Consider the following 14725-nt stretch of genomic DNA (forward strand, 5'->3'; position numbering starts at 1 on the left):
GAATGACTCTAGGCAGTGAACAATAAAGCCAGTAATTAAAATGCTGTGCAAAAAAACACTTAAAACAATTCATAGCTCTGTACTGACCACCAAAGCCAAAGCACTTCATCTTCCTGATTCAGTTTGATTTGTTGGGAACTGCTGGAAACAGCATTTTTCCATAGTGGGATGCATGACCCCAAACCTCAGGCCTGAAAACCACTAGTATCATTTTGGAGTTCAAAGGAACAGGAATGAGATTCAGCAAAGACAAAGGTTTCAGGAAATTGTAGGGCAATGTTTTGTTTAATTTCTACCTGTAACTAATTAAAACAGTTATTCACCACAAACAAATAAGTGTTCTGTTCTTAGAATGCAGGACTTACCTTGTTGTGTACAATAAACATAATCTTTTTATAATTTTTTTAATGGGGATGGGGTTGAATTAATAATAAAGATTTCTTAAATAAATGCATTGAATACATTTGACCAGACTACCCACATATATTTTATAGACGTTCAAATGCTGATTCCAAATCCAAAGTTTTTAATTTAATCTTTTCTTAAAATGTTTCATAAGATGCTGAAACAAACTGTTGGTATCACAAAAGGTCAGCAGGTAGTGAATTATTTAATTAATTATTACAGGTAGTTCTCACTGGGACTGGAATATCTATTTATTAACAGATGTCATAAAGAGCGACGTCACATGACTGCTTTGCTTAATGATAGAAATGCCGGCAGTTCCTGATGCCATTGTTAAGGGAGGATTGCAGATTGTTAAGTGAGGAGCTCCTGGTGACTTCCTGCTGGCTTCCAACAACCGACAGGAAATTGCAAGTTTCAGGCAACTTGCAAGCAGGAAGGAGGGCAGGTAAGTGACTGCTACAGTGCGACATGAGCACAACCAAGTGTGTGTGTGTGTGTGTGTGTGTGTGTGTGTGTGTAGAGGTAACTGCTGCTAGTTGCAAGAGGGTGCACTGATAGCTGCTGCAGCTCTGGTTGCGTGTGGCTGGGCAGGTATATGCTAAGACTCTATGTGGGGTCTTGCTGTAGGTTGATGCCTGCTGCAAAGTACAAGAAATTAGCCATGGTCCTCAGGAGAAAAAGTGATGGGAGCGAGAGCAACTTACAAGAGCAACTTGGGACCTTTTCTGAAGGTTTTCCTATTGACTTTATTTTGGAAAACCATCGTTAAGTGCAAACTGGTTACCAAGTCCCTGAATCATGCAAAGTGGTACTTTCAAAACAACTTAATTAGATTTTGATACTGTGTATCTTGTTAGAGAGACATTTTCTACTCAATCTTGTGTATCAAAATAGGCAGCCAATGAGATACTGTACAACAATCCTATTAAGGAGACCCAGAATCTCTTTAGTGCTTGTCATTAAGATTTTTAAAAAGAAAATCACAAGCCAAATAATTTTAAATGCATATTCTGTGCCATTTAAACTTGAATAAATGCCTTCCCTACTGAAAATTCAAAACATATCCCTTCTTACAATCCTTTTTACATATCTCTTCTGAATAAAACAAAGGGAAAATTCATATTATTAAACAAGCGGACAAGAACTGAAATAAGATTGAAATCAAGTTATATCACCATTTAAAACACCTGGGCTGGCACCAGGCCAGGGCATGCCTGAAACTGGGCTGTGCAAACAAGCGAAGGCCCCTCTGTGGGATGCAGGCAGCACATGAAACCACGGCCCCTCTAGTCTGTGGAAAAACCACAGAACTGGTCCCTGGTTTAAATTATCTATGGCACCACCATCATCAGTAGGATCAAACAAAATACGATTAGTTTGCTAGCAAGTTAAAAAGTACAGAGTAGTTTGGATTTTGTTTCAAAAATATTTATACCCTAAATTGAATTAAGATTGGAAAATATAATCAATTTATTGGTTGGATTACTCAATTACTGAATTAATTATAGTTTTTAATGGATTAAAAATAGTGGGATATGATTCAGGCAACAGATTTCATTAAAATTATATTTAAAAGAATGGTAAAAATGTCAACTGCTTTTATAAGATAGTTCATTATCTAAACATTTATACACTCAAATGTACCTATGCATCTATGCATACAATCCTATATAAATGCATCTATGTATGATAATGTATGCCCACATGCTGTTTATGAAAAAAACCAGGCAGTGCACAGTGAATAATCCCCTCTAAGTAAAAAAAAAGGAAGAAAAATTATGGCAAAGGATTCAGATGACAATCGATGGAATCAAAGGGATAAACAGGTAATGCAGATGCCTCTGAAAAAAGCTTCATACCTTGCCAACTAGGTTTACAGGTGGGCTTCACCTGGATTTCAACCTCAGCATCATCAGAGGCTCGTTTCTTGCCACAGTCATATGCTGTCACTGTGAACTTATACAGGCGCTCTCCACTGTACTGCAGTTTCTCTGTGTTCTCAATATTCCCTGGTAGAAAAAGTACAGCCCCAACATTAGCAGACCAAAGGACACCACAGGAAGGCAAAAGAGACAAGGGAAAAGGCAGATAAAGAAACACAGAAAAGCAAGAACCATTTAAAAGAGTATAAATGAAAAGAAACTTCAGCAAAACAGAAAAGTGTTCTTTTAAGTCCTCTGTGTGTGTGTGTGTGTGTGTGTGTGTGTGTGTGTGTGTGTGTGAGAGAGAGAGAGAGAGAGAGAGAGAGAGAGAGAGAGAGAGAGAGGATTTAGTCTGTGGAAGTGGGGAGAGAGAGAACAGCATTACATTTGTTTTCCATAAAAAAAAACTCACAAAGATCTAAAACCTTAATGTGACTCCCCAATAACTTTAATTTCCACCTTTAAGAGGGAAAAAAATCCCAAGCAACTCTGTTATTCATGGGTGTTTATACTTTACATAGGCTTGTTCCACAGCTGTGCCTAAAACTGCTTTCTAACATCTGGGTCAGTTTCAACCTCCAGAAAGTCATTCAGGTTCTTACCATCATTGTCAATCAGGAAAGGGACATTAGGAGTCAAGATCTCATAATAGCAGATCTGGCTGTACTGAGGGGAGCAATCACCATCAATAGCTTCTACCCGCAGGATGCGATCATAGAGTTTCCCTTCCGTCACGGCCACGCGATAAAGCTTATCCACAAAGACTGGAGCAAACTCGTTGACATCGTTCACCCGCACGTGCACTGTGGCCCTGGGTGGAGGAAGGGGGAGTAGGTAATCAACTAGGTGCAGAGACCCTTTCTTAAAGGAGAAAAATGCTAAGCTCTTAACAGATCATCCATCTACCTCTATACTATTAGTGTACATTGTCCCAAAGGTGCTTTTCAAAAGGCAACTGGACTTTTTTGGTTTTATTTCCCTTGAAGATGTTTCACTTCTTATCCAAGCAGCTTTTTCAGAGAAGTGAAAAAGCTTTCTGGAGGAGAAGCGCCTTCAAAGGTGGTAACCACACACCCCCAAGAAAATCCAGTTGCCTTTTGAAAAGCACTTGTGGGACAACCATTTTCTGGATGATTGAGAATCTCTGTAGACGTATTATTGTACATTGATTTACCTTATCAGACTGTTATAAAGATCAGTAAGACCAGAATACGTGCATACTATACTTCATAAAACTCCTATAAGGACGTCTCAGGAGACCCCCTCTATTCTTACTATAATGCTAGTGGACATTTTTTTAAGAAGACAGCTTTTAGGCCTTCCCTTCCCATCAAGAGAATTACTCTTCCAGCAAGATTTATATTTTTCATGCAATGCTTTGAAGGTAATCAGACTAAGGTAGAAATAGCCTTAGAATGGACTTTTCAAGAAGAAAATAATGAGCATAGGAGGAATTAAATCCTTTAACTACTAGCATCCGTTCTCATTTGCAGGTCTTCCATTCATTCCAAATTGAAATGAACATGGAAGACATGGGCAAGACTTTGGCTTAGATGACAAATAATTCTTCCTAAGGTTTGAATTGTTTTAAGAGAAGCATTTTAAATTAAACACTAGATTCTACTGATACGCACATTACATCAGCTAATGTGTGCAACAGGAAGAAAACACAGAATTAAATACAAGAAACTCTTAAACATCTCACTGCAAACCAAGAAGCAATTCTACCCATTTCCTGAATAAACCAGTTCTCCCATGACTAGTATACTCCAAGAGATTTAGCAGGTTCAGACGGAAATCACTGCAGCACGGAATCCAATAAGTCTTACTTGTGGGACTTCTTGGTGTTAGCACCATCAGGACCTTCACCGCAGTCATAGGCCTGGATGGTGAAAGTATGTTCTTTATGAGCTTCACAATCCACCGGCTCTTTTGCCCGGATCAAACCCTCGCCTGTGGCTTTGTCAAGGATCACTGCTTCGAAAGGCACTCCTGCCCCATGGATCCGGAATCCACAGATCTCGCCTAGTGTCCCAAAAGCAAATAATACAAAGAGAGAAAAAGAGAGATATTAAGAAAAAAGGAAACATAGGAAGGAAACATTATCTTTTAATTCTCTTCTGTCCTTCTCTCCTTTACCCTCTTCATTAGCATGAAATAAGCTGGCAACTTTCTCAAACAGAAAAGCTGGATAATAAAATTGGCAGAAGAAAAGGCAGGGAGTTTAATCCGTTCCTAGTTGGATTCTTTTGAAATATTATTACATCCAAACCCCATTAAAACCTGGTAGCATGAAAACCAGGTTATTTCAGCATAAATGCTAGGAAACTTCTCAGTAGACTGTGCTTGACCTAGTGGAGAAGCACAATTAGGCTTTGGCTGATTTGTTTTTTGTTTCCAATATCCACATGTCAGGTTTAAGATTCCCGCTGTTATCCAACATTCACCAGTTCAATAGATTGCAAGTGTTGGAAGGAGCTAACAGTGCCTTCTGAGATTGGTAGGGTTTAATAACACAGAAGTAGAATTAACAAGAGGCACCTTTACTGGGACCTGGGAATTGCCTCCTTCTGTCGTTGTTATTCAGTTCCATTTCCTGGGAAGCCCATTCATCTGAAGCTAATCAGTATAGATTCCTTGCTGATTGAGAATGGACAGCCAATTCAATTACTGTATCTGGAGCCATGGGAGGAGAAGACAATGACCTAGATCCAGTTCACAAATCACTCTAGGACAAGTCTTTTCCAACTCTGCAGCTGGCAGCATCCATCAATATTAAATGAATTTGAGCAATCTCCTACCCAGACAAAGCAGGAATGAATATTGACAGAATCTATGCTTTGCTAGGGTAAGCAAGACTGGTCCAAGCCCCCTCCAAATCATTGGGGATAATTATATATATGTAATTATTGAGTTCACGCTCTGCTAAACCAGTAACAAGTTACATGTGAATCTAGGCACAGTTTAAGATGGAGCACAATATGCAAACTTAATAACTGTGGCTTATTATCTGCTGTTTTTAATCTAAGATTATTAAAATTTTGTAAGCTGCTCTGGGAAAACTGCTTTTTCACTAATATATAAACATATAAAACAAAACGTTTCTCTTGCAAGATCAACATTAGTCACTGTCATTTATGGCTCACTAATGGAAATACGTGGGAAACCCAATCAGAGAAAGACCTCTTGTCACTAGAATTAAAGGATGGAGATATACAATAATTTCAAATACTCAAACCAAATTTGATTGTGGTCCTCTCTGTGTGTGGGGCCTGAATAAATTATTCCCCTCGCACTTCACAAAAGCAATTTAATGAAATTCACTAGTTCTTGGTCCATTTCTGGACCTAATTTGAGAAGTTGGCCTAAATTTATACAAGATTTTGAATCCCTGGTGCTTCAGTATCTACTGTAGAGTGTTTTTCCCCCCCTTTCTTTATCCTAAAGCAGACTTTCCCAACCCTGGCAATTTCCAGACATGTGGATTTCAGCTATAACTGCTGCTGGCTCTTCCTGGTAATTTAAGTCTAGCACCTGTTGCTATTCTGGTGTCAAATATGTTTTTATTCTCTCAGGTTTTTTCATCTATTAAATGCATATTGCAATATGGGGGCATTTTTAGGGTTTTTTTTTTCAATGTATTTCTGACTTTTCTGCCCATTTAATGTTAATCTCTATTATGGTTTACTGTTGCATTTCAATTAAATTTCTTTTTTAAAGTAAGCCTAAGTATGCTTTGGAACCTGTTTGAAGGTTTCCTGTTTTATGCACTTTGTAAAAGAAAAGAAATGAAACATGTGATGAGGCAGATGCTCCGTGTTGCTCTCTTTTATGTGGAGCTATTTCCAACATAAATGGGCCTCTGGCACATCATGTCTCCCAACACAATTTATAAAGCCTGTCGAATAGTATTAATTGGAAAGCACTATTCAAGCATTCAGAAAAGGAGAATATACTCGCTACAAACATTCCCAATTGGCTCTGCCTCAGAACATCTCTGTATACAACACAACTGTCTGCAGGAGAAATGCCTCTCTGTTTGAATGTACTGTGTTCGTTTCCATTCGAGCAACAACCTTGATAATACAAGCCTTCTGCTTGTGTATAGACCAGAATGTTTACAATTGCACATGAACATCTTCTGCAAACATCCATGCTGTATGTCCTTATGTGGCAAACGTCATTCTAAAGGACAATGAGTTTAGGATTCAGAGATAGCACTCACATACAGAACAAGCTTCTTTGACAAACGAGCAAACACAGCTGTAGTTCAGAGAGGGAAATGAATTCAGTGCCACCATATTTTCTATATGTCAGAAACTTCACTCTTACTACCAGCCCCTGACTTGATCAGGAACAGTTTTATGCATCCATTAGGAAATGCCACTAAGTTACAATATTTGAAGACTGCTTGTATTATGGAAAGTTACTATAGCTTAGACTTTACATCAGAACATTCCAACATTAAAACTGTAGCTTTGGGCCTGCAATATTATGTGAGATATTTCCTTTTTTAAAAAAAAAAATGAAACATTTCACGAATTTGCGTGTCATCCTTGCGCATTATGTGAGATCTTCCCATGGAACATCACAATATATAGCTCCTAAGGCAAGTCTCATTGTCAGAGATTTCTATATATGAGAAACTCTAATAACTTCAAAGATTTTTTCATTCCTCGCTGCCAGGCAATTTCACTAATCCATCTTAGTCCATCGTATTTATTGATTCTGCTCTGCGAATTTAGATTATATACTGCACAAATTATCTTGAACTGCAGATTTCTCGAACTTCCTAGCAAAAGAATTAGTCATTTTTGGCAGGAAATGCAGACAACTCTGCTAACGTGTTTTAGAGGAACAGTAGCAGAATTGTCATAGGATTGGAGGACCAGTGTGCAATCTTAATTACAAGGGGGAGAAAATGATAGGAAATACACTGTTAATACACATTCTTTATTAATGCCAAGAGGCTGCTCATGAAACCTTGAGAGGCAATGCTTAGAGGCTAGCTTTCTTTAATCTCTCTTTGAAGTGATATCTTGTGTTGAATTATTACCCTCGTCCATATGTATCATTGATTTCTTATATTTGTATGGATTTACGCTCTATCTGTTTCATACCGAAAGAGATATCAAAGGATACATGTCTAGATGGAGGATATTCTTTCTTAAATAACTGGGTTAATTAGGTGTTTGGTTTGGTTTGTAAGAAAAACAGATTACAGTAGTGATACAGAAAGATAGGAAGAATACAAATGAAAAATACTTGTTGTGTCATAATATACTTGAGGCAAGATAACTGCCAAATAAAAAAGGATGCTTGAACTGGGTGGAAAAACCTGGAACTTGGTCTAAAGGAAAATAAATTGACTCCTTGGTTTATATCTTCAAATTTAACTCCTTCTCCCAAAACCCTTACAAGGAGATGATAGTGAAAAAAGGTTAAAATGGTTGAGACGTAGCAAGCTTCAGGTCACGAAGACTGTGGCCTAATTCCCAGTCTGGGATGTTAATCTGGATCAGGCTTCCTTACGTCTATTCTTTGGTAAGGGGTGGGGAGAAATACATGCCAGCTAATTCATTATTTAATCACATTGAATTTGACCTTTTCTTATACAACTATAGTGACTGATTGAAAGAAGCTTCATCATAGCTTTGTTTGGCTTCGACTTGCTACATGGACCTGTATACTTGTAGACTATGGTTTAGGCCAGGGGTCAGAAATATGCGGCTCTGGAGCAGCATGTGGCTCTGCCGCGGTTCCCTGTCACTCAAAATATGCGTCACAACTGCCAACGTGCGACACGTGCCAGCACGCAATTTATTGAGCTTTTCAACCCCCTGGTAGGCCAACCATGGATAAATCCAAGAAAATAAAAGTTTCAGAAGAAAACAGAACGTTTAATTCAACTACATACGCTAGTTTTGTGGCTGCTCAAGAAATAGTCAGGCACGGGAAAGGTTTTGTGGCTCCCTGTGTTTTTCTTTTCTGTGGGAAACATGTCCAAATGGCTCTTTGAGCGTTCAAGGTTGCAGACCCCTGGTTTAGGCTTTGGTGCAGTGTATAAAACAAGTCATTTCACAAGCCACAGTTAATCTCTGGCTATGTACTTGAACGTAGCTAATGCAAAACCTGTGACCTCTCCTGCCAGTGACATACCTGCATAGCGCAATGGTGCATCCTTGTCCAGAGCGAAGAGTGGAGGGTTCAGTAGGACAGTGTTGTCGTTCTCCATGACAATGCCTTGATACTCAGCTTCAATCCAGGGCTTGTGCTTGTTGGCTAAGAGCATTGGGAGTGCAAAAAGGATGATAAAGAACACAAAAATCAATGTCCTCCGAGTTCTTATCCAATGACATTTATAATACCTCTCATTATACCTCACCGGCAACAGTGAATCCTCTTAATTGTTTTCTCAACTTGCATTTCATTCTGCCCCAGAATGAGCAGAGCAAAGACTTGAAAAACACATACAATCCTGCCTCTGCCAATCACTTTAGCAATAATCAAGGCCGCAAATTGTGCCCAGTTCATTCAGGGAATGTGTATTGGGGCCAATATTCAGTAAGAACCATTGCAGCAGGACTGGACAGGTAGTCCTCAACTTACAACAGTTCATTTAGTGACCAAAGTTACAACGGCACTGAACAAAGAGACTTATGACTGTTTTTCACACCATTGCAGCATCCCAATGGTCACATAATCAAAACGCTTGGCAACTGACTCATATTTATGACGACTGCAGTGTCCTGCGGTTCGTCTGATCACCTTTTGTAACCTTTCGACAAGCAAAGTCAGTGGGGAAGATTAAGTTGACAACTACAGTGATTCACTTCACTGTGGAAAGAAAGGTCATAAAACGGGGCAAAATCACTTAAGAAATGTCTTACTTAGCAACAGCAATTTTGGGCTCAATTGTGGTTGTAAATCGAAGATTACTTGTTATAGTTAGATGGGAGATTCAGAACGGGAGAATCTACGAATCAAATACGATCAACAGTGCAAGTTCAACATTCCGCGCCATACTTTTTAAGCATGTCATCTATCAGCACGGGCTGAAGCAAATCAAGGAAAGATTTTTTTTCCCCCCAAGCAACTCTGAATAGAAACTCAAAATGCTCCTGGGTGACAATGGGCCTCTCTAGAAAGTAGCCCAGTGTTTGTGCTGACATTTAAGCTAATTCACAGGGTCTGGGTGAGGTTAAATGGAGAAGGAGGTCACACAATGCCACCCTGAGCCCCCCGTGGAAAGGATTAGAAAAATGTATCATAATCCAGCCCAGAAAGGAGTGGTACATCCTGGTTACATCCTAAATCCTGCTGGTTTCCACTTGCCAGAGCAGAAAATATGGGGGATATTTACTGAGGATTTTCAGCTCAGAGAATTGTGATAGATTGGAACAATGTCAATAGCAGATTTTCACTTGCAGAACTCTCAGTAGCTAAGGCCCCCTCCCTCTGGCAGGGTATCAAGAGACGTATCAAGGGATTAGGAAGGTATTTTAATTCCTTAACGTGTTGCTTAAAGGGACAGATATTATTTTACAATAGCAGCTTTCTCTTTTATTTGGCTAGGATTTTTTGTATAAAGGACATTATGGCTAAAAAGCAAAGAGACTGCCTAGGGATTAGCTGATGATTTTATATGGCTGTCACCACATCAGAGTCTTTAAAAACATAGTTAATAATATTTATACAGCAAATGCTCAACAGTATTCAGAATGTAGATAATTTGAAAAATATCCTTGTATTTTCCTTAGTTCCATAAACACATATGTATACTTTCTGTCGAAATTGATTTTTTAAAAGTATAATTCAAAAGACTAAAATTAATATAATAAGATTAGCATTAATGTCTAGGTACAAATATAATGCTCAGTGTATTTCTACACATTATAAATCTTGTAAGTTAAATCCTTTCTGATTGGTGAATATCTTGAAATATGTACATTTTAATTCAGGCTTCAGATAAGACAAACACACAGGGGAGATCAAATTAGAAGGTAGCTTAAAACATCACAATTTATTTGCTCTGACATAGTAAGTCTAAAAAGAGAGCTTTTGACAGACACCTTTAACAAATGAAGGCAGATATACATGTCCCAGGATAATGTTGCAGGATCCAATCTGGGTCGGTCTCAGGGAGAGAAGTTCCCTGAGGATGGGCTCTAGCACAAGTCTGAAAACTCGGGAGACTAAAGCTCTGGACTTGGTGACCAACCCAGGTTGGATCCTGCAGATACTTTTATCACCATCATTTTAAAAATTCCATCAGGATATGTACATTTATAATCACATTCATCACAAAGAAGCCCTTTGGTCTCTAAGAATAGATTATCTGGATTTCCATAGTAGAAAAATGTGAAGGGATGGCAGAAAAAATAAAAGAGGAAATGAAGTTACTTATATTTAGTTTTCTTTCACCATGACAAGATTAATTTAAGGCTTCAAGCGAAAAGCAGATTTCCAACATTCCCATCTAAGAGGACCTGATGGCTCAGACATCCTCACTCCTGCCCTCCCTATATTCTTCCACACTCCTCATGTATCCTGCTCTGTCCTGGCATATGCCATTTTCCTTCTGGCCTCACTTCATGGCCTGAAATGCTAATCTTGTTGGCTGGAGCCAGTCCAGACTCAACAGTGAGGCTGCAGCCAGCAGGAGGCTCCGAAAAATGTCACAAGCCCAGAAATAGCAAATTAATCTTCATCACACAACCTCCAGGGCAGGGAAAATGGATGATGGAGATGAGAGAGAGAAAGGGAGAAATCGTTATAAATTAACACTCCTCCTAACTAACCAATCCCTAGTAAACTGGGTCTCTAGAATTAGATCACAGTGTCCTAGTTACAACCCCCACCTCTCCACATTAAATCCTACAAACAGAATTGTGTTCCATTCATTCATGACTGAGCAATCCTATGATTACTTTAGGGACATTCAGAATTTAAGGACATTTTCCACAGGAGATTATTAGGAACTTTAGGTAAAGCATCCGCCTGTGCAGAAGAACCCCATCTCCGATTTGTCACTGACGTTAATGACCCTCAAACAGTTGAAGGTTAGTTCCATGAGAATATTTCAAGTTAGAAATGACCCTGTAAGGTAAGCAAACCTTCTCAGAAAAAGGACTTAAAGGGGTCAAAGTGGAGGCACATATATTGGGCACATGTGTACAGTCATCTGCTTTGACCCCCTGAAATTGCCATGTAAAAACATGGAGGGTTTATATGGATAATCTTCCTGGCAGGCTGGCCAGTGTTTATCATGAAGGAAATGCCATTTGGATTTTCCAGCTCAAGTACTTTGATGTATCTCATAGTCCTCTATGCCAGTTTCAAGATTATTTGCTGCTCTTTTATCCTTGGTAATTTCTTGATGGGTTCTTTAGCCAGAAATTCAAGCAGATTCTTGCATGAGAAGTACCGTAAAGCCAAACTTTACTTTGTGATAGTAAAATAGTATGTGTTTAGAATCAAGATTGTGGACGAGCAAGGACCATGTAGTCAAAAATATCTTTTGTCGAGTATTAGAACACAGCATCACAAGCACTAGTCATACAATGAAAATCTCTCACAGATCACAGAGAAATAATATGTAACAGATTCTGTGGTATTAACTTCAAGATAACAGTCGTGGCCATTAGCTCCAGTGGCTTTTCAGCTGGCTTAGGCAAATCCATTCCTATCAGCAACAATTAATGCTAAAGAAGCACAGAGATGGCCTAGGAGAACAGAGGTGGAGGCAAAGAACAGGTGCAAAACATCATCTTCAGGTTCTGCCTGTTGGTCTCCAGAGGCTTCCAATTAGCCAGTGTTCAGAAAGAGGTTGTGGGACTAGATGGTTTAATTTAGCCAAGAAGTTCTTTTGAAGCACTTATATTCATCAGATAGTATCATAGCTGAATTGAAAAGATGCCTGGAAAGGGCTTTAGCCTTTAAAGCACTTTTGCAGCCAACCAAGACCGGAAGAGTGAAAATAAGGTAAATCAGAACATGAGAGGTTTAAAAAAATGCAATACTGCAGCAGAGAATTCTGAAGCTCTAGGGTTACAGAAGAATGTAAATCGGAGTATTCATCTTGCCAGATTGTTTTCAGAGCTGCCATATTTAAAGAAATAAATAATCCAGCCCAAGTTGCATTCTTGCTTGTTTCTGTCATGTCTCCAAGGTATCTTACTTATATGACCTGACCCTCTTTGGTACCCTTGTAATACAAAGCTCTTGCCCTGTGGCCTTTGATTCAAGCACGGGAAAGGGAGATGGTTGCAATGGAAGGACAATGAGCTGGTGAAGGGAGAATGAAACCTCTTCTATTCCTACCAGCCACCTGAAGAGCCCTGGTTTGACTGTTTCTCAAAGGATACTTTAACAAGAGAACAAGGCCAAGTACACCCTCAGTGGCTACGTGCATTTAGAATTGGGTACCAGGGAGAGAGATTCCACTCTCTCTGCAGAGGCAACAAGCGCACTGAATCCTAATGCTGCTGCATTGCCCTCCCCCTCCCCATGCCAATTTTTAAGGAAGAAAGCCATGGTAATAGAAATCAAATGCTTTTTCACACTCTGTCTCCTTCCTTTGCTGCAGGCTGGTGCTGAAAGATGACTCAGTCTCCCCAAAATATGCAGGACCTTCAGCCCCTTCCTTTAGTTTCCATGCAACATTACTCCATTTCCCCCAAGAACTCTTGTTCTTACGTTAAGACCTGTAAGCCCGAGATCAACCTACCCATCTCTCTCATTTTCAGGCACCCAGATATGCGTGCGGATATATGTCCTGTGTTCGTGTTCAGAATACTGAAGCTTCTGTAGAGTAGCATCCCTCTCTCTGTTCAGCAGTTCGCCCATTTATAAATGCAATTGTTTCCCCCTCCTTTGCTTGAAATTAGTAGATTTTGCAATCATGAACTAAACCGACTGCCAAACCCACTAAGACCCTAAGGCTGCAAGGAAGGGAAGATGGCAACTAGCCTAGAAACAGAGAGGGGGTAGCAAAGCAGCTTCATCACGTTTTGATCCTAAGAGACTGGAATACAGAAGGAGCCCTGGGAATTGCTGGGCGTGTGATAAACTGATAGGCAGAAAATGAATGTAGGGAAGAGATAAACAGGAGATGTAGAGGTGGGTTGGTGTGCAATCCAAGGAAGCAAAGCAAGGGAAAAGGGCTCTGATGCTACAGAAAGAAGCGAGTGAGGAGATCCAGAGGAGCAAAATAGCAAAAGCAGAGGGCAGCCCCACGGTTAGCGCCAAGCCCTATTTCTCTACCCGCTTCTCAGCATTCCCGGGGAATGGATGGGATGGATTAAGAGAAGAGCTGCGCTCCAGCTTTGACCAGATGGGAGAGGCACGGAGGGCGCTCAAAGAGCTTCCCAGCCACACACACCCACCCACCCAGCCCAGCCCTCTCCTTGGGGAGTCCGGCCGCCTCGAATGGCTCACCTTTGTTGCCGAGGGTGCAGGAGACAAGGAGGAGGAGGAGAGGGGCGGAGGCGAGGGGCATCCCCCAGCCCATTTTAGAAAAGCCTTGAAAATACCGCTCGCTGTCCGGGATAGGCTTGGTCTCGTTCGCCGAAGGAGAGTGCCTTGACGGCTGTCGCTACGATCTGCTCCCACCCAAACCCAGGGGTCGGCTGTCGAGGCACTGCCCGGGACGGGGCGCCAGCTGGAGCTCCCGGACGCCTCCTTTCTCCGGTCCGGCCCAGCCCCTGTACTGCAGCATGATGTCAGCAGCGCCCGACGCTGATTGATGGGCCCTCGCAGCCAATACGAGGGGCGCCCCAGCCAGGTGCTGCAGGAGAGGGAGGGGACCGAGACTTAGGGGTAGGGGGGGCGTGGGAAGCCCAGAAGGGAGGTAGGGTTTTCTTTTTCTGTGGGAGGGGGAGGAGGACGGGCACGTGTATGCACGCGAGCGCCCTGCCTCATGCAGGCAAATAAACTAGGAACTTCAGAGGGACTTGCAGTTGGAAATGAGGGGTCTTTTTTCCCTCCGCTTCCCCAACCCCGTTTCCCGTCTGCTTTGCTAGCAGGAAACTCGTGGAATCAGGGAAAAGACATGCACGCCCATGTCGTGCACCGCAAATTGAAATCCAAAGGACGCTGCTGGAAGGAAGGTCTCCTCTCCACCCACCCCCAGCGCACGATCTACTCTAGATTGGGCTGGGCATAGAAGCATCTCTCTGCCTTAGGATCTGACAGCGGCGTGAGAAAGTTCGCAGTGTCTGCAGCTATCTTGGTATGGTGGGGAGTACGGAGCAAATGTTGGTTCACGCGTGAATGTTCCCAGCCTGACATCTTACCGTGCGGTGTTGGCAGATGAAAGGGTAACAGGCCCCCTCCCCCGCGAAATAAACCCTCCTGCCTGTGATGATCCTTGTCACACAAACTCCCATTTGCAG

At 41.1% G+C, this 14725-nt stretch overlaps 1 protein-coding gene across 2 annotated transcripts in view; it reads right to left on the bottom strand.

Annotated features, from left to right (window-relative positions):
• CLSTN3 (calsyntenin 3) overlaps positions 1 to 14725 on the bottom strand; it is a 38186-nt gene extending 23461 nt beyond the window's left edge. The window contains exons 1-6 of one of the 2 annotated variants that reach the window (XM_058167028.1): positions 14627 to 14725; positions 13770 to 14118; positions 8490 to 8612; positions 4160 to 4355; positions 2933 to 3141; positions 2268 to 2417 (exon numbers count right to left, since the gene is read on the bottom strand). In XM_058167028.1, coding sequence (XP_058023011.1) covers positions 2268 to 2417; positions 2933 to 3141; positions 4160 to 4355; positions 8490 to 8612; positions 13770 to 13842 — 751 coding nt within the window. In that variant the 5' untranslated portion in view covers positions 13843 to 14118; positions 14627 to 14725. The remainder of the gene's footprint in view (positions 1 to 2267; positions 2418 to 2932; positions 3142 to 4159; positions 4356 to 8489; positions 8613 to 13769; positions 14119 to 14626) is intronic. The other variant, XM_058167029.1, reaches the window with a different exon arrangement.

Source organism: Ahaetulla prasina, chromosome 2 (genome assembly GCF_028640845.1).
Source record: "Ahaetulla prasina isolate Xishuangbanna chromosome 2, ASM2864084v1, whole genome shotgun sequence".
NCBI lineage: Eukaryota > Metazoa > Chordata > Lepidosauria > Squamata > Colubridae > Ahaetulla > Ahaetulla prasina.